This window comes from Salvia hispanica, chromosome 2, assembly GCF_029641045.1.
Source record: "Salvia hispanica isolate PSC_SH4W2 chromosome 2, Shi_PSC_v1, whole genome shotgun sequence".
In the NCBI taxonomy this organism is placed as follows: Eukaryota; Viridiplantae; Streptophyta; class Magnoliopsida; order Lamiales; family Lamiaceae; genus Salvia; species Salvia hispanica.
Window position 1 is genome coordinate 35,322,741 of NC_142693.1, and position 18,710 is coordinate 35,341,450.

Consider the following 18,710-nt stretch of genomic DNA (forward strand, 5'->3'; position numbering starts at 1 on the left):
GTTATTTCTTGAAAATTTAATTAAGTTGATACACGTTATTTTCATGACATGTAAACTTAATTCGACACTATTTCTCCCATAATTTTTTTACAGGAATAAAATAACACTAAAATTCGTGGATTTTGAACAAAAAAAGTTAAAAAAATAAAATAAAACCAAAATAAAATAACCCTTAAACCCCAAATGGAAACACAGTAGATTGATTCTGTTTGCAAATTTCGATTTCAATGGCTTCCAGCGGCGAAACTGCGCGGGAGTCAATCGACGCGAGATCGGATAATCAGAAACAGCAGAAGAAGAAAAAGAAGAAAGCTGGCGCGGAAGACCTCCAAATCGAGGGCTATCCAATCGGGGGATTGTCGATCGCGGGGCACGAGACTTGCGTGATTATGCCGTCTCTCAACTTGGCGTTTGATATTGGCAAGTGCCCCCAGCGCGCCATTTCGCAGCAGTTCCTCTTCATCTCCCACGGCCATATGGACCACATTGTAACTTCTTCTCTCACCTCTTACTGCTCTTGAGCAAGTGTAGTCGTCAATTTGATGAATTAGTACTCGATAATCGATCCTTTTTTCATTTTTATGTTTGATAATTTGTACTGCTGTTGTGCTTACTGACTCAGATTTCAGTCTAATTTTGACTAGTTAGGAAATTGTATAAGCAGCTCTTACACTAAATTGAAACTAGGTTTGTTTTGGTTTAGTTTTGGATGCTTATTTATGAAGAGTGCTTTTTTGTTTATTGTTTGTTATTGTGTTTCACTGGTGCTTGCAACTATGCTTATTAAACACCAAAACATATTGTTCTAGGGAGGACTACCAATGTACGTTGCTACACGTGGCTTATACCGAATGGCGCCACCAACGATCATTGTGCCAAAAGTTATCAAGGAAAGTGTGGAAAAGCTTTTTGAAGCGCACATGGCCATGGATCATTCTGAACTTGAGCATACGCTGGTTGGTCTAGATGTGGGTAGGAAGGAATGGTAACCGTGTCATCTTCGTATATACTATACTTATCCACATGCCACTAACTCGACAGACATTTGTAGGCGAAGAGTTTTGTGTAAGAAAGGACTTGAAAGTGAGAGCTTTTAAAACTTATCATGTTATTCCTAGCCAGGTTCTCATCAAGATTCTCTGGTTACTCTTAATTTTGGTTGACAATCTTGATTAAATTGGTAATCAGAGGATTTTTTTCGATTATCTTTTTTTATAGGGATACATAGTTTATTCTGTGAAACAAAAACTCAAGCAGGAATATTCTGGGAGACCTGGAGCTGAGTTAAAAAGTCTGAGGCTGTCAGGTGTCGAGGTGCATTACATAATCCTTGCAGTTTAATTAAAACAATTCGTATAAAACTGTTGTTTTATGCTGTAAATATGTGCATGTAAATTTATACTCTGTTTCATGAGTACTATTATTTATCCTACCATATCAAATTTTTTATATATGTGAATTTAAGATTATTTAATTTAATTTACATCTCATTTACTTTATTGGTGATTGGTTTGGTTGCGTTCTGTTTATGAAAGACAAGTAAATGCACTTACTCTACTCATTGAGCTGTCAGTTTCTTTTGATGAAACGTATTCATATTTCTGCTGTGGGCTATATTGGCAGATTACAAACACATACACAACACCTGAAATTGCATTTACGGGGGACACTATGTCAGACTTCATTACTGATGTAGACAATGCTGATGCTTTGAGGGCAAAGATTCTCATTATGGAGGTATAGTGTTTTCCACAATACTGCAACCTTTGATTTTCAACTTGTACACGCAAGTCTTAGAGCCAGAAAAATAATTGTATATACAGTCCCACTTCAATGCTCATGAAGTCATGATGATACCTTGTTTTGTCAAACTGCCTATGTGAAGACAGACTTTGGTGTTTAATACCAGGAAACAGCATAGAAATTAACTGAGGACAGTACGGATAAAGAAATGTTTTGTTAGACATATCTAGCGATAGCAACAGTGACTAGTAAACTTTTAGGCATCTTTTTTATAGAAAACATGTTGATGCATGGATGATTATATTATGGCAATTGGATATTAGTTTTACTAGTTACTGGAGAGGTTTCTGTTTCCTTGGAATATATAGCAAGAGCAGAGACATTCATAGTTGAATTCTCATTCCTTCAGCATATTCAAGTTCATTTTTTGAAAGTTTATATTTAGCAAAAATTCTGCAACAGGTTACTGATGGCGGCTGGTCTGGCATTACTTTGAATTTAGATTTTGGATGTCAGAAGCAGGGTTGGTGATAATCACCATAATTAGAACATTTAGAAGGGGTTATGTTATGTAGAGTTATCTAATTACAGGATTGGCATATAGACCTTCATATTTAAGTTGAATTGTTCACAGTTTAAAACTGTAAATTATGAATAAGACTCTGATTCTCTTTCTCCTTGTTTCTGATCCTCTCATTAGAGCACGTACGTGGATAATTTATGCACGGTGGAGAATGCAAAAGATTATGGACATACTCATTTGTCCGAGGTTGATGCACTAATGCTCATTTATTTTCTTTTTTTTTTCCTATTCGACTATTTCTGATATTCTGATACTTAGCTGATACTTTAAATATTACACCACCAGATAATTAGTCATGCAGATAGGTTTGAGAACAAAGCAATTCTTCTTATTCACTTTTCTGCTCGGTATCAATTGGATGTAAGTCACATTTACTTTTTTCACTGTATCATCATATCTCCTTTTCTTTTTTCCGTTATTCTGCGAAGTCATCTTCATATTCTGTCTGCTTACGACAGTCTTACAGTTACAGCGTGAGCTTTGTTTAAGGTTCTTTTAATTACTTCTTTTAAGAAGATGGAAAGGGATAAGATAGCAGCATTAGATTGTGAAGATAAGATGTATGCGATCATGCCTGTTCATTCTTAAGGCAGTTGATCCTGGTCTCTAACTATAGCTTGTAAATTATCAGGTCATTGAAAACGCCCTTTCTGCACTCCCACCTCCTTTGGCTGGGCGAGTTTTCGCCCTCACAAATGGTTTTTGATGAAGGTCACGAGCTATAAACTCATGTGTGCATGAATCATATCTGAGATCTTACATTATAGTTTTGGATTACAAGCACCTCAGCTTCAGAGAACACACAGGTTCCACTTCGTCATTTTTTAAAGATCCCAGTTAAGATGATGAAAATCTGTGACCAAAGTTGTTCCAGCCATGTATGAGTAGTTTCTCTGTGGGTCACTGTGAATCAAGTTTGTTGGAAAAATGTTGTTTTATACGTCAAATGTTTATTGTATTGAGTCTTCAGAGGCCTAGTTGCAATGTTCTGATAAATTTTGTAGGATATTTTATTTGAGATTTTATCAAATATATAGCCTGTAATATTTACCGATGGATTCTTCCTTCTCTGGCAATATTGGTGGCAATATTATCATTTACTGTCTTTCAGAACAAAGCATTACCAACGACCGCCTCTGCGGTATTCCACCCGAAAATTCAATAAGCAAGAAAAATCTGCCGCTAAATTTGAATTTTTTTTGCCGACGCTGCTGCTTATTCATATTTCTACATGATTTTGGATGTTTACCAACATACATAACTACACAGAAGATGAGAAACTCAACCAAAGATACACTGCAGAACCAAGCAGGCGGAATGCCTTCCAGGATCAGTTGTGCACTGAAAGCGAGTCGTTTTGACAAGAGGAAACATCGAATTGGCGGGCTTGCTGCAGAATAATAGCATCTGATTTTGTTTTATATACTTAAGTAGCTCACCTTATTTTAGCATTGTAGTAACAAAGAGATTTGAGCTCTTCATTTCCTCATTTGTAGCATCTGAGCGACTCAAAATGAGCGACCTGTGAGCTCTTCATTTCCTCCATCACAACATCGATCCTCTCTACCACAACACCGAACACCAATTCTCTCTATCTCAACATCGACTCACAGTTTCCCAATTCAATTTCCTATGATTGAATATTTCCAATTCTGATTTTCTACACAATCGCCAAACTTAAATTATTTCTCCGTCGTCGTTTTCCGTCCTTTCACATATCCCTCAGTTGTCTCCATTGTCACAGTCTCCCCACTTCAACATATCTCTCTTTCATGTCTCTCCTTCCGTCATGACCGCCTCTCTTTGTTTTAATTGAGATTATTGAGAATTCATTGGAGTGACTGAATTTGAATTCAATATTTTCACAAATTTCTCTCAAATTAGAAATTGTGAGGATGAGGAGCGATAATTTGTTGTATACAAAGAATACAAGTGTTGTCGAAATTACAGAGACGGCAATAAACAATGATATGATGTAGATTTTCAATTCGGAGAAAAAGCGACGGAGAATTGTGAGTATTAGATTTTGAGTGCGATACGAATTCATAGAAAATTAGAATTGTGCAGTGCCGAAGAGATCGATGTTGGAGGAAGAATTTCAGATTGGAAAAAGAGAAAAAAAAAATTATGTGAGGCACTCATGAGTTGCTCATTTTGAGCGCTAAGCATATCAATTCTCTGTAGTAACATATTGTTGAGAGATCTTATTGTTGTTCGTGATTAACTAGTACTTTAAAGTTGCGGTTGTACAAAATTTACTTTGGTCGTTAAAATATGGCTGATCTTCACGATCATTATTAATTCCAACTTAGCATTATAGAATATATTTCTCATAGTTATTTAATCCAATAGAATTCAACTTTTCTATAGATAATTATTTGTTGTGTGCATGAATCATTCTTTGTGGTGGTTGACGGTTGTAAAAAAATATTCGTCATGGAATCTGTTGTTTTTGAGTAATCCAAAATCAAATAAAGATTCAGTGAAGTTTCGGCTCTAACACTGAGGCATGATCTTGTAGTATTCATGCTAGTATTTATGTAGTAAGTAAAATTTATTAAGCTTACTATGGTCTAGATTTTTTCGCGTGTTAATGGTAAGATGTAATCATAATTCCGTTTAATACTGTAAAACGAGGAATAAGTATGCATATTGTTACATTAGCAAACATATAGCTGAACTTTAAATTACAAATGGTTATATATGGAGTACTATATACACCAACTTGAACACAGATTAAGATTTATATGATTTGAATTTTTTTTTATTTTGATGATGTAGATTTTTTTTAATAGTACCAATTATTTCACTTACCTTTTTATTTTAAATATCTATTTTCTGATATTTTAATTATTTATTTTAATTTTAAAATATCATAATTTAAATAAGTGTGATTTGTGTTTGTACTGTGGTCTGTGGAGTAGGTGTTTATGCCAAGGTTTGACAAAAAAAACAGCGACATCGTGACACGCGAATATTACAAGTCATGTATTTGTGATATATGATTTGGGTAACCTCAGAACTTAATTTCATTCTAGTTATATATATTTCAGAGGAATCTAGTTTTAAACATTTAATTATTGAGCGCCAATTGTATATAACAATCATATCATATTTGACTTTATAAAAAAGGTGAATTTGAACTTGTATTTCTATTATCTCAGGCGGCATGCTGCATTTCCCATATGAATCAAATTCTAATATTCGAAATATACGCCACACAAGGAGAAACGACCAATAGATTTTACTCTTTTTGCATTAAATTAACCGGTTTTAATTTCTGTACATTTTAAAGGCGAAACCACCAATAGATTTTACTCTACTTATCTAATATTTAAGTGAGAACGTAATTGAGATTATTAATGTTTTAAAAGTCTTCCATCTATTCCGGTAAAGTTATTAATGCGTTCTACTATGGGAAATAATTAACGCGTGCTGCTATGGGATAGGGGTGGCAACGAGCACGTTAGGTTGTTAACAGATCAACCGGTTACTCAATCCAATAAGGATAAACACCAACACAGCCTGTTAAGAAAAACCCCAACATCGAACATGAACTCGACATGCTATTCTCAAATCCGAACACGACACGATACGTAGTTTAAGTATTAACAAATTCATACTTCAGAAATCAAAATTCATATTTCACTGATGCCGCATGCCCTACCTCAAATTTTAAAATAATAAAAATTAATAATACCATAATACTCTCTCCGTCCCACTCAGATGACTACATTCTTGAGTGATACGGAAATTTAGGAAGTGTTGTTAGGTGGAATAAAGTAGAAAGGAAAAAAGTGGTTGAATATTTTAATAAGGAGAAAGGAGAGAGGAGGTTATTTCCAAAATTAGAAAGTGACTATCTTGATTGGGCAAACAAAAATGGAAAGGTGGCCATCTTGAATACGAGGGGAGTATTAGTTCTTAACAGGTAACCCGAACCCGACACACAATTTTCGTGTTCTTAACTAGTCGACCCAATAAGAAAAGAACCTATAGAATATGACCTGATTGTATATGTGGAATAATACTAACATTTACTGAAAAATATTCTAGTTTCCCATGTATATATGTCGTTTTGATTTTGTTCTTGAAAACTTTCAAGTAATAATTGTTACAATTCAATTAAAAAATTAGTCTTGATTGTGAACATTATGATATTTAATGTAAAATTAGTAAAGTAAAAAAGAAAAAGAAAAAAAGAAATTATTAAAGTGTTATTATAGAAAAATGAGATCCATAAAATTAGAGAGAAAACTAATTTTGGTGAACGATCTAATTTTATTAATCTGAAAATGATATTCGTATGTATAAGGCGCGAAACGCCGCTTGAAATTGAATTGATATATGCAACTTGAGCTTGATATAAAACTGTTGAGAAAAGGGTTGTCGTTTTGAGAGTATTGTTGTGATTTAATTAGTCGATGTTTGATGGTATTTATTTTGTTTTATTCAATTAGTTTAATACTACTAATATTTTCAAATTTATCATCCATATTAATAATTTTATAAATTGCATAAAAATCCAAATTTAATTTGTTATTTTAAAGAGCAGCATGTTAGTTTAGTGACAAAATATAACAAGGAAGTATAACTATAAAGAAGATTCCTTTTGAGAGCATTTATTTATGCATAGTTTTTCTTTGATGTAATCTTCACTTTATTCTGTTTATTATTTTGTAAAATGTTACTAAGTCCGTCTTCTCTATATTTTTCATTCTCTTATTTTATTATTTTTTCATTTTAACTATTTATTATTTTTTTATTAAATGAGTAAAAAAAAGGTAATTGTGACTCTTAATGTGGGACGGATGTAGTAGTATATTATAGTATATCAATTAAAAGTTAAAACAACAACAATTTCCAAATTACAAGATAATTTGTCGTACGACTGCTCATATATCATATCTTCTACTTCCTCCATCCCAATTAAATATTTAAGTCATATTTTTTTGTGATGTTCCAATAAAGTTGAGTCATCATTTCCTTTTTCGGCAAAATCTATAAAACATCTAATCATTCTTATTTTATTCATCACCTACTTTACTCTCTCTTTATTTTTTCTACTTTATGCATCTTTCTTACTTTTCAACACAATTTCTTAATCTCCAGATCCAAAAGTTTTGACTTAACGTAGTTGGAACGAAGGAGACATAATACTCTATCGGTCCCATAATAAGAGTCACATTTTGTCATTTCGATCCGTTTCATAATAAGAGTAATATTTTATTTTTACCATAAATGGTAAGTAGATCGTACTTTCCACTAACTCACTTTATTTATATTTTATTATAAAATCAATATAAAAAATAGGCATCATATTCTATTAAGCTTTTAAACTCACAATTATTTACATTTATGTAAAGATTTATAACTATAATTTCCCTTAAATTAGGTCTTGTGGTCCAATGAGAACAAGCGTTGAATCTCATGGTTTGTTACGTTAGATTTTAAAAGTCATGAGGTCTCATAATTTGACCAAACACTAAAATTTTTCGATTTTTCTTTCTATTTATTTTGACTAAAGTAATGGAGTACTTGGATTGAGAAAGTTCCCAAGTGGAGAATTAAAGGGAAAATATTTCAACTAACTGCCTAACTAATTAATGACACCTCATTTTGTACTAAGACCTAATTAATTTACTTAAACCAATTGTGGCATGTCAAGTCACACTTTTGTGTGTATAAATACTGTGCAACTTCACATGCATATTGCCTCCATAACATTTTCAAAGCCCCATAAATATCACACCCACACACATATACTAAAACTAAAAACATGGCAGCAGGTACAACTAGACAATGCACTGGCCGTTTCATGGACATAGAGCCCATGAAATTTTCTCTCTCATCCCCAACTGCAATTGCAAGACAATCAATCCATCTCCCTCATCATGTAAGAACGTGACTTTTGTTCTTCCAATTTTGTCCTTTTTCAAATTTCCAAATACAAAGGTACAAACCAATAAAGCGGTGCTGACCACATAATATTGCTACACATCTTTTTTTTCGATAGAGATATAAGGAGCTCAGCTCCTTGTCCATGAATGGCTGCAGCGGCGATCCTCGAGCCCCTCTCGGCCTTATCGAAACCCGGACGCTTGGGGCTGCCCCCACTCCGGCTGTGGCAGCCGACCGCCTCAACTCCGCTCTCTATGACCTCAAGACCGCCTCTCCGACGTCGGATTCCGGCATTATTAGGATTGAGGTAACTCATATAGTCAAAAACTTCCATCTTTTCTCTTTCTTTTTTCAAATTTGTGGAATTAGAGTTTGTTGCCACCATGACCTTAAGTGACATGCAAAAATGAGTAAGAATTAAAAAATTTTGTGGGTATTTGCCACGTGGTTGGATGTGAGAGGATGGTTGATTCTACCAATCTTGATCCTTATCCTATATTTGCAATCACATTTGGAATTTAGAAGAATTTGCATGTTCAACAAAGATGTGAAGAAAAGGGCCAATCAATTTTTTTTTTTTTAAAGTGCAGTGTGATATTTTGGTCAAATGTATTTTTTCTTAATTGAAGCAAGAATTGAGTGGCAATTCAAGTGGAAGATGATCGTAAAATCGGCAAAAGAGAAAAGTAAGCTTTGAGCCATGCAAAGGTTCCTATAAGAAAGAATACATATTATTTTGAGTTTTTTTGGTTCAGAGGAAATAATTTGAAGTATCTATTATTCATATAACGACAGCTAGAATAACTAGATAGCCACCTTTAGTTTCTTTATTGGAATTAAAGATAACACAAAGGGCTACCTAGGAACTTTTAGATTTTAAATAAATGTTGACATTTCCGTCTAATTCATTTAATATCAGTTTAATTTCCTTTTTTTGAATGGATATCCAGTTGAAACCTTTTTATTTTAGTAGTTGATGACATCCCAGCCTAAATGCAATTTACATGCTAGAATTCAAAATAAAAATAGACTTGCATGCTAGAATTGCAATACTTGCTAGCATTTATTGATGGATTCTACCATCGGCAAATCTCTGAAATCCGTCAGTAATACCGACGAGAGTTCAAAATATTGTTGGTGAAAAATTTGCCTACGGATGTACGAATGACAATAAAATCATTGGCGGATTACTGACGACAAACACCGTCAGTGAGTTGTCTGTGCACATCCAAGTCGGGCATAGCGTTGTGCAAACGTGCAACGTGTATTCTCGTTATCTACCGATAATTGTTCGTTGGTAAATATGAATGTTTCAACTGTTCAGTTTTAGTGTGATTTTATATATTGTTTCCCATATTATTCATTTATTACTCATAGAGTAAAAGTGATCTCTTACATTAATGATTAGTAGATTATTCGCTTTTTGGCCAAATAGTCTAAGAGGTCCTATAAATTCATATGCTAATGTCAAAAGGAAAAGTAGAATCTTATAGCTATCATAAATTGTGTATAAACTTGACTTTTTCTTGATAATAAAATTGAATTATTTATCTTATGTAGTGCAATGATATTTAGATGACCATCACGAAACCACTAGATTTACATTTATTGAAAGTAGTTATATTTTGACTGTTGAATAAACAGATGCTTATGATTTTGCTTTAGCAGCATGTCCTTAATACTGGGCTAGAGCTAGATTGCAAGCCAAATTAATTTGACTTTTTTTTGTTGAACTGAATTTGTAAATTTTTTTAATGGATTTTTTTTTTGGTTAGGTAATATAGTAGTAGTACTACTAGAATTTAATTTTACATGTTGATCTAAAAAGAAGTAAAGAATTAATGAAAGGGTGATTATGGTATGCAAAGGTTCCGATCGTGCAGCAGATAGAAGCTCTTGAGTGGCTGTCTTGCCAAAATCACAGTACTCTCCTTCCTCGCTGTTACTTTTCCGGCAGAGATTCCAACGATATCGACCACAACGATACTTCTCAGAAGCAGAAGCTGGTCAGTGTTGCCGGCCTTGGCTCTGCTGTCTCCTTCCGCCATCTCCGCCCCTTCTCCTTGGACGATTGGCATTCCATCAAAAGGTATTAATTTTGTAGGAAAAACGACGAAGGCGATAAAAGGGGCTTGTTTTTTTCATCTTGAAGTGGAAAACCTCTGTTGTATTGCATTACAATGCTGTCATACAAGTTCCATATGATATCCTGATCTTGTTTTTATCTCAACGTAGGTTCTTGTCCAAGAATAGTCCATTGATCCGTGCTTATGGCGCAATGCGATTTGATGCAAGGTCTGATATAGCTCCCGAGTGGGAGGGTTTCGGTTCTTTCTACTTCATGGTCCCTCAGGTAAATAGCTTTCTTTACCTTTTCTTGAATCCAAAAGTGGCCTTTTGTTTTTTTGACATAGTGTTGAACACTAATTGCAGGTTGAGTTCAATGAGTTCCAAGGAAGTTCGATGATCGCAGCTACTATCGCATGGGACAATTGCCTGTCAAGGACCTACGAAGAAGCTATTGCTGCACTTGAGGCAACCATGTGGCAGGTCTGGCTTAAATTTCCATCTTTTCATTAATTTGAACATCAGTCGCTTATTGTTAATTCGTGTTACAGGTTTCGTCTCTTGTCCAGCGAATAAACGGAACTAGCCATCGTGCTGTTGTGCTCAACCAGGCTCATGTTCCCAATAAAGCTTCATGGGATTCAGCTGTTAAGCAAGCTCTGGACATAATAACTACGAAAAACTCATCGCTCGTTAAGGTTACACATTAGTGACATGCTAGCTTTGCTTGACATTCCATATATGAAGAGTTCTTGCCCCTTCGTCTCTGATTGCAAGCATTCTGTCTCTAAAATACAGGTTGTCCTCGCACGTAGCAGCAGAGTATTGACCACAGTAGAGATTGACCCTTTGGAGTGGCTCACAAGCTTACAGGTTTCGTTTTCGTTTCTCTTTCTTTGAATACGGGAGATTCACATTGGTTATATAGTGATTGATTCACATTTCGTTTCTCTTGATTCTATGTAGGTGGAAGGGGTCAATGCTTATCAGTTCTGTCTTCAGCCTCCCGAATCGCCAGCATTCATTGGCAACACTGTGAGTTATTCTTGCTTTATTTATCAAGAAATCAATGTAAAATGAAATTCTAGCTTACCATGGTTTCTGTTAATAGCCAGAGCGACTATTCTATCGAAACCGACTCAGTGTCTGCAGTGAGGCTTTGGCTGGAACACGAGCTAGAGGTGGAACTGAGTCTCTGGATTTACAGATAGGACAAGATTTACTTTCTAGGTCATTCTCCATTCTAGCCTCAGATTAAACAGATCGTCTCATGCTACGTTGAAGCTTTGAGTTTCGTAACGTTGTACACTTGCACCAGAATTTATAGCCTATCTCTTTATATTGATTTATTTGCAGTGCCAAAGATCACCACGAGTTCTCTGTAGTACGAGAAAGTATTAGAACAAAGTTCGAGGCAAGTAAAGCAATAAAGCGATTTCATTAATCACTTCGGATCATCTTTCAGAGTGAAACCATAGTTTACCTTTCTCAATGTTCTATTTCAGGATGTTTGTACCTCCACAGTTGTTAAGCCTAGCAAGGTTCTACGTAAACTTCCACGCGTTCAACATCTTTATGCGAAACTGACTGGCACACTGCAGAAAGAAGATGATGAGGTACAATAAACCGAATCCCACTGCCTCCTGTTTCAATTCTCACACCATTGTCAAGAAATTCGAAAGATAATGAATCTCGCTTCATGAAAACACGTTTAACAAAATCTAGCCGACTTTTTCTTCATATTTCATAGCATGAACTTTAGTTGATGAGATAGTTTACCTGCTTTACAGTTTAAGATTTTGTCTTCCCTGCATCCAACTCCTGCTGTGTGTGGCCTTCCTTCAGAGGAGGCGCGGGTGTTGATATCAAAAACTGGTAAGCATATTCCATTATAATTCCGTAACATAATAATTTTTTTACTGCATTGCGTTTGCTGTCATCCTTTCCTTTTCCTTCAGATGTTCGAACTTCATTTGCCAGTGTCCTTGTAAAGAAATAAGTCGATATTAATTGCTACATTGTGCAGAAATGTTTGATCGTGGAATGTATGCCGGCCCTGTTGGATGGTTTGGTGGTGCAGAGAGTGAGTTTGCTGTGGGAATAAGGTCAGCACTGGTTGGAAAGGTTAGGCAACTGATATCTCTTTTTGATTATGAGATGCATTCAATAATCTTTAACTAAACGACGAGTTTGCTAAAATTTATAAGGATTCTGGCGCGATACTCTATGCTGGAACCGGGATCGTAGAAGGAAGCGATTCTTCCCTAGAATGGAAAGAACTGGAGCTGAAGACTTCACAGGTATGCCCTTCGACCGCATGTGCATGCACATTAGCAGTAATTTCACGAAGCGTTAACCTTACCTGTTGTTTCCTATCTGTAGTTCACCAAACTGATGAAACACGAGGCACCTCTTGTGCCAGTGAGGGAGATAGTCGAACTCTAACTTGAAAAGGTCAGTTTCATCTGTTCGACTAATGAATGCCTTTCGTTCGCCACGACGTTTTTGGTGAAACAATGCAAAAGAAAAAAAAGATATATGATGGAGGACCATATTGGTCCCTTCAATGGTAATTAGGTTGTCAAATATGTTCTCCATTTTTTTCTGTACATAACCGGCTGGCGATCAGCCATTATTCGAACTGTATATACACGTATATATATAGAGAGACAGACATACATGATTTCTTGAGATTGAATGTATTGTAAATATATATCATTCTATTCATGTATATGATGTAGCAGTAACAGAATATATTGTAAATTACATTAAGCTACCTTTTTTTTTGCTGACATACCTTTTTTGTTGGTTTGATTGCAATGTAAAGGGCCAATCTTGAATTTGGTCTGATAACATATCAGGGGACTTCTGCAAATCTGTGGTTAGGATTGTTTGATAAATCCATAACTACGTCTTCACCACTCTTCGTCTACGCCATCTTCGTGCCTGGTTCAGTTTGCCAATGCCTTCTCCGACTGCATACAACAACCTAAAATAAGCATATACACAATGTACCTTTTCTTTTTTTTCCTTCTTTTTAACTCTATACATAAGATAATGTAAAATCAAGCATAAAAGAGCAGTTCCCCAGTATCAATAAAATAGTGGTATTGTTTTAGATTTTTTATCATTTTAATAATTATTAACTTAATGAATTACAAAGCCAAGCAAAGAATAAGTAAAAGGCTCTGTGTCTTGGCCAAAACCAAACATGGAAAGTTAGGATCAGATACAAGTTGTATTGGTCAAGTAAAGTTAGATTTTGATTCTGTTTTATAAGCTTCAGCTAACCATCAAACATCATTTTCAATTTGCATAGCAAAATTTTGCCAAAAAAATATCATAAATGGAAAGGAGAAACCCCAGAAATATGAAATATGAGTATGTTTTGCCTTCCTCTTGGTGGACAGAGACTGTTGATTCCCATTGTTTGCTCCTTCATGTTCCAGGTATTATTGAATATATAAAACTTTTTTTTTTCAATGGAACATAAAAGGTTAATTAAACAACATTTGATCTGCACAATACAAACAACTGTGTGTCTAAAGTTTTGATGTGCAAGGATTCAAGAAGGATGAAGTGAGGATTCGAACAGATAGCCACGGCCACGTCATTGTGAGCGGAGAAAGGGAGGCCAACGACAACACCATCCTACATTTCGAGCAGGCATATAAAGTACCAGAAGGTTGTAACATCGAAGAAACCAATGCCATCTTAGAGGACGAGACCTACTACATTACTATAGCCAAGAAAAACGACTCCAAAGTCGAGAACTCAATCCGAGGCTCAGCTCAGGGAGACCTTAAAGCTCAAGACAGCCCTTCCGACAGCGCAGAAGAGAACACCAACAAGAATGATTCAATTGGAGAGAGGCCGGAGAGCAGTTTCTTGCAGAAAATGTCGAATATGATGAAGACGGGGGGAAGCCTTGTTTTGACATCTTTACTAGCATTTTCATTGGGAGTTTTTGTTTCTCACCATTACCAGTCGACTCCACAGGTTGTGCTTGAAACATATCGATAAACGCTGTTTTTTTTACAGATTTCCATTATTTAGTTATGTTCTTGAACACTTTCATTTCATCACTTTATCTAAAAAAAAGGCTAGAGGTGGTTTTGTGTGTGGAAGAGTGTACATTGTCTGATAAGGGCCTAATTTCTTAACAGAAAGACAACAAGAAAAGAGCAGCAGATGACGCGAAGAAAGATGGAGTCTTTCCGAACTTTCTCAAGAGATAACGAGCTAAGAATATCCCAGGAAAGCAGCAGAAGCAACATCGGATAGAGGACCTTTTTATCTAACAAGGATCAGATTCCAAAATTAGTCCACAAATTCGAAAAAGTCGAAATACTACGATGACTAAGCTTCTTGTAAAGGGGTGTTCAGTTTGCAAGATTTTATCCGAGATTAAATTTTTAGTGTGTTTGGTTCATGAGATTCAACTCCACAACTCAATCCTAGATTCAACCCCTAATGACTAAAATAATCTCACAACTCAATCCTAGATGCCGAAAACTGGACATGCGAAAACGAAATGCAGTCTGTGTATGCTTTAAACCACAAAAGGATCAAAGAATATTAGCCATATCTCAGTTTGAATCCAAAGCCTTTATCACATTTCCACTCTTCTCTGCTTAACTAACAATCACCATTATCTTGACTAATTCTTGTATTAACTCTTGATGAATGTATATCAAATAAACTAAAGCAATCAAGAACACAAAGTGCACACACTAATCACTACTAACTAAATTCCAGACATCTCAAAGTGCATCAAATGAAGACAGTAATCCAAGTTTAGCACATAACCCGATCCAAATAATATCACTGACAAAAACTAGCTCGAAAGCTGCAATCTTGACAACGGGCACTGAAGAATATGAACCTGATGACCAAAAGGGATGCTTTCCCACCACTTTTTCTTCAAAATGTTGGTGGAAACTTTGACAAGAAGGATGTGCCAGATCATGCGTCTCCATGATTTAGTCAATTACCTTGTACAGAAACAAAAATCAGTCATTATAGAATTCTCTGTTTCAACCAAGCATCTGAAAACAGAGCAAAGCTTTGGAATTTGATAGAGGAAAAGAGAACTAGTTTGCGGTTATTTTAATCAAAGAATAATCTTTATCCACTAGGAAAAGGTGAAATCGAATTGGCTCTAATTTTGTTTTAATTAAAATAGTGGTGGGATTACATCTATATGCCAAAAAGTTCGGTCATTTGTAATAGGCCATTGCTTTCTGGTCTGATTTGCTCCACTGTTTTAGTTTGACAAGTATAAATAATACTGTTGAGAATCTGAGATATTTGGCTTCAATCATTAAAAAAATATCCAAAAATTAAGTGTATTTAGGTCTGTTCAATCTGACCTTTTTGTTATAATGCATGTGTTGAATAGTTATATTTTTTGTTGATCATCTTACATTTACATTTTACATTGCATGCTTACATGTATGTGGCTTGCGCTGATGATTCAAATAAAGCAAAAAAACAAGATTAAAAAAAAAAGAGAAACACGGCGCTGCAGCCGAAGAGCAGAAAATGCCGAAAAAAGAAGAGAAGGATGAGCTCGAGGGAGAGGACGAGGAGGCGACAAACAAAACAAAAACCATGGATACGCATTCAGACTCGAAGAAGATTCGTTCTAAAAATGAGAAGGATATCTTGCAAAAATGACAGACAAAAGAGGAAGGATTGAAATCTGAAGCATATAATGCAACAGCTGTAAATGCCAAATTATGATAGAAACATAGTAATTAATATCATTAAGCAAACTTACTGTACAAAACACATGTTTACCAAACTCATCAAACAGAGAATAAAAACACTAAATCAGTAAGGGCTGAATGCAGAGAAGTATCCACAAATTGAGAAAGACGATGAAATAACGATTTAACAAGACGAACTTTTGATGAGGTGCTGACGTTAAGCCGGATGCTGGGAAGCCTGAAGAAGGCCGTCGCGAATCTGGGAGGCCACATCACGAACAGCGCCTGGTCCGTGTGGGATGAAGACTGCGGAAGACTTGGAGGTGGCGCCTATCTCCTTCATCGTGTCAAAGTATTGGGTGACGAGAACCATGTCCATGACATCCTTGGCAGTGGTCCCAGGCACGTTCACGGAGAATCCCAGCACGCTGTCCCTCAAGCCATCCACAATTGCCTGGCGCTGACGAGCAATACCCAGACCCGAGAGGTACTTGGCCTCTGCTTCACCTTCGGCTCTCTTGATCTGCAAAATCTTTTCAGCTTCCGCTTTCTCGTTAGCAGCCACCCTCAACCTAGCAGCTGTTATGTTTACGAATCAGAACCAAATTTCGAGTTTTCTCTAAGTTTAGCACTAAAAAGTAGTAACATAAACACACTCTACCTGCATTGATCTCATTCATGGCTCTCTTAACATGCACATCCGGCTCTATATCGACAATCAGCGTCTGCACGATCTCAAAACCATAGGCCGACATAGCCTACAAGCAAGAGCAACACAATAAGATGCTACACACCTGAATTCACATAATTTTAATGAGAGGTGGCTTTACCTTCTCAAGTTCATCTTCGACAGCCTTAGCAATTTCGTTCTTCTGCTCAAAAGCATCATCAAGGTTGAGTTTCGGAACACTGGCTCTGATCACTGCACAATTGGAAAACACAAGAAAACAACAGAATCAAATATCTATGCTATGAACCATAAACTTGTCAAAACTTTTACCATCAAAGACATAGGCCTGAATCTGACTCCTCGTGTTGGTGAGCTTGTAAAACGCGTCGTTGGCCTTTTCAGCAATGGCGCGGTACTGCACCGAGGCCACCACATTCACAAACACATTGTCCTGATACACACAACCATCACATTCACATGAACATCAACAATAACACTCACATATTCTTCACTAAACTACAATCTTGATATAAGCATAGCATCTCCATCTAGTACATAAAAACATCTTAACAATCCACCAAAGAATAGACAAACCTTGGTCTTGGTCTCACACTTGACATCTAACTGCTGCAGACGGAGAGAGAGATGGCCAGCCATCTGGCTTCCAAGAAACCAAGGCAAACAGTGGCAACCTGGCTCAAGAACTTCATCAAATTTCCCAAATCGCTCCTTGATCGCAACGGTGGATTGGTCAACTTGAATACAGCAGCACAGGTAATTCCCCATTCTCCTACAGCCAAAGACATCAGCTTTTCACTACTTACACAACATTTACCAGAATCAGTCAATCAGGCGCGACCCATCACACAATTTCAAGAAATATATGTGCAGTGAAAGTGAATGAACACGATCAAGAAAACACAATTACCGAATTACAGTTGAAGAAAATAACTTAATTTTTCAAGAATTCGACCTCAAGATCATCTACACAAACATAAATTCAGTAAAAGATCAAATTTTAAAAAGGACTCACAATTCTTGGCCTACGAAGTAAAAAGATGGGTTTTTTCCTATGGAGAGAAGTGGGAATTTGGTGGGGGTTTATAAATAATGGAAGGGGTGTGCTACTTGCTGGCGCGTTGCCTGCTTGGTTCCTAAGAAACATCATCATTAATTACGCGAGCTATAATTGGTTAATTTACATTAAATTCATAAAATTTCGAATTCTTGATTTGTCCGTAGTTTAGTACTCCCTCCGGTCCCGCTTAAGATCACACGTTTTCCTTTTTAGTTTGTCCCAACAAAGATGACACATTTCCTTTTTTGGTAACTTTCTCTCTCCAATTAATACATTCAACCACTTTTTCTTACTGCTATTAAAATATTCATCTTTCTACTTTAATACTTACATTCATCTTCTCTCTCCAATTAAACACTTTAACCAATAACTCCTAAAATCCCGTGCCGGCTAAGCAATGTGTCATCTTAGTCGGGACGGAGGGAGTACTTACTACTCCCTCTGTCCCCTATTAGGAGTCACTCTTTGACCGGACACGGATTTTAAGAAATGTAAAGAAAAGTTGGTTGAAAAAGTTAGTGGGATGTGAGACCCATTTTTTTATATTGGTTTTATAATAAAATGTGAGTGAATTGAGTTAGTGGAATGTGGGACCTACTTACTATTTATGGTAAAAATGAAGTGTGATTCTTAATTAAGGACGGACCGAAATGGAAAAGTGTGACTTTTAATGGGGGACGGATGGAGTATTATATTGTTTACCTGTATGTATATGCGAGGATTGAGATATTTTTTTTCGTCAATTATCTGAATTGGATTTTTTTGGAATATTTTTGTTCGTTTCGGAGTTAAAGATTTGTCCTTCTCCTCATCATGTCCCTATCCAAATACTCTTTTACATAGCTAGTCGCAATCAAGGAGCTGCCCTTATTTATTTAATTTTTCTTGTTTTTAATGCCAACTAAGATAAAAAAAATAAGCAAAACTAAAACTAGCAATTTCTAAATTTTGGCTTGA

General features: G+C 35.9%; 4 protein-coding genes across 8 annotated transcripts; 3 read left to right on the plus strand and 1 right to left on the minus strand.

Annotated features, from left to right (window-relative positions):
- Positions 1 to 94: 94 nt before the first annotated feature.
- Positions 95 to 3,426, plus strand: TRZ1 (tRNAse Z1). 3 transcript variants are annotated; one of them, XM_048098653.2, is made up of 8 exons: positions 95 to 488; positions 810 to 972; positions 1,052 to 1,122; positions 1,219 to 1,314; positions 1,624 to 1,737; positions 2,444 to 2,512; positions 2,612 to 2,686; positions 2,958 to 3,426. In XM_048098653.2, exons 1-8 carry the CDS (start codon positions 228 to 230, stop codon positions 3,030 to 3,032), a joined length of 924 nt encoding a protein of 307 aa, XP_047954610.1. In that variant the 5' UTR covers positions 95 to 227; the 3' UTR covers positions 3,033 to 3,426. The 3 variants fall into 3 exon arrangements, with proteins under 3 accessions (XP_047954610.1, XP_047954612.1, XP_047954613.1); XM_048098655.2 differs by lacking the exons at positions 2,444 to 2,512; positions 2,612 to 2,686; XM_048098656.2 differs by lacking the exons at positions 2,444 to 2,512; positions 2,612 to 2,686; positions 2,958 to 3,426 and adding an exon at positions 2,206 to 2,418.
- Positions 3,427 to 8,068: 4,642 nt separating this feature from the next.
- On the plus strand, positions 8,069 to 13,412 carry LOC125222225 (isochorismate synthase, chloroplastic-like). Of its 2 annotated transcripts, XM_089064092.1 has the most exons (16): positions 8,069 to 8,222; positions 8,343 to 8,534; positions 10,096 to 10,316; positions 10,463 to 10,580; positions 10,661 to 10,777; positions 10,846 to 10,992; positions 11,093 to 11,167; positions 11,261 to 11,329; positions 11,406 to 11,524; positions 11,651 to 11,708; positions 11,800 to 11,910; positions 12,085 to 12,169; positions 12,321 to 12,418; positions 12,502 to 12,594; positions 12,677 to 12,748; positions 13,122 to 13,412. In XM_089064092.1, exons 1-15 carry the CDS (start codon positions 8,106 to 8,108, stop codon positions 12,737 to 12,739), a joined length of 1,683 nt encoding a protein of 560 aa, XP_088920218.1. In that variant the 5' UTR covers positions 8,069 to 8,105; the 3' UTR covers positions 12,740 to 12,748; positions 13,122 to 13,412. The 2 variants fall into 2 exon arrangements, with proteins under 2 accessions (XP_088920218.1, XP_047980701.1); XM_048124744.2 differs by lacking the exon at positions 13,122 to 13,412 and having other exon boundaries at positions 12,677 to 13,086.
- A 43-nt stretch (positions 13,413 to 13,455) lies between these two features.
- On the plus strand, positions 13,456 to 14,726 carry LOC125193785 (22.0 kDa heat shock protein-like). 2 transcript variants are annotated; one of them, XM_089064093.1, is made up of 3 exons: positions 13,456 to 13,743; positions 13,857 to 14,293; positions 14,461 to 14,726. In XM_089064093.1, exons 1-3 carry the CDS (start codon positions 13,641 to 13,643, stop codon positions 14,530 to 14,532), a joined length of 612 nt encoding a protein of 203 aa, XP_088920219.1. In that variant the 5' UTR covers positions 13,456 to 13,640; the 3' UTR covers positions 14,533 to 14,726. The 2 variants fall into 2 exon arrangements, with proteins under 2 accessions (XP_088920219.1, XP_088920220.1); XM_089064094.1 differs by having other exon boundaries at positions 13,551 to 13,743; positions 13,865 to 14,293.
- Positions 14,727 to 16,033: 1,307 nt separating this feature from the next.
- Positions 16,034 to 17,832, minus strand: LOC125222242 (hypersensitive-induced response protein-like protein 1). The gene is made up of 6 exons (XM_048124756.2): positions 17,709 to 17,832; positions 17,270 to 17,465; positions 17,006 to 17,126; positions 16,836 to 16,927; positions 16,667 to 16,763; positions 16,034 to 16,584 (listed from the first exon to the last, which is right to left on the minus strand). Exons 2-6 carry the CDS (start codon positions 17,459 to 17,461, stop codon positions 16,223 to 16,225), a joined length of 864 nt encoding a protein of 287 aa, XP_047980713.1. The 5' UTR covers positions 17,462 to 17,465; positions 17,709 to 17,832; the 3' UTR covers positions 16,034 to 16,222.
- Between the last annotated feature and the right edge of the window lie 878 nt (positions 17,833 to 18,710).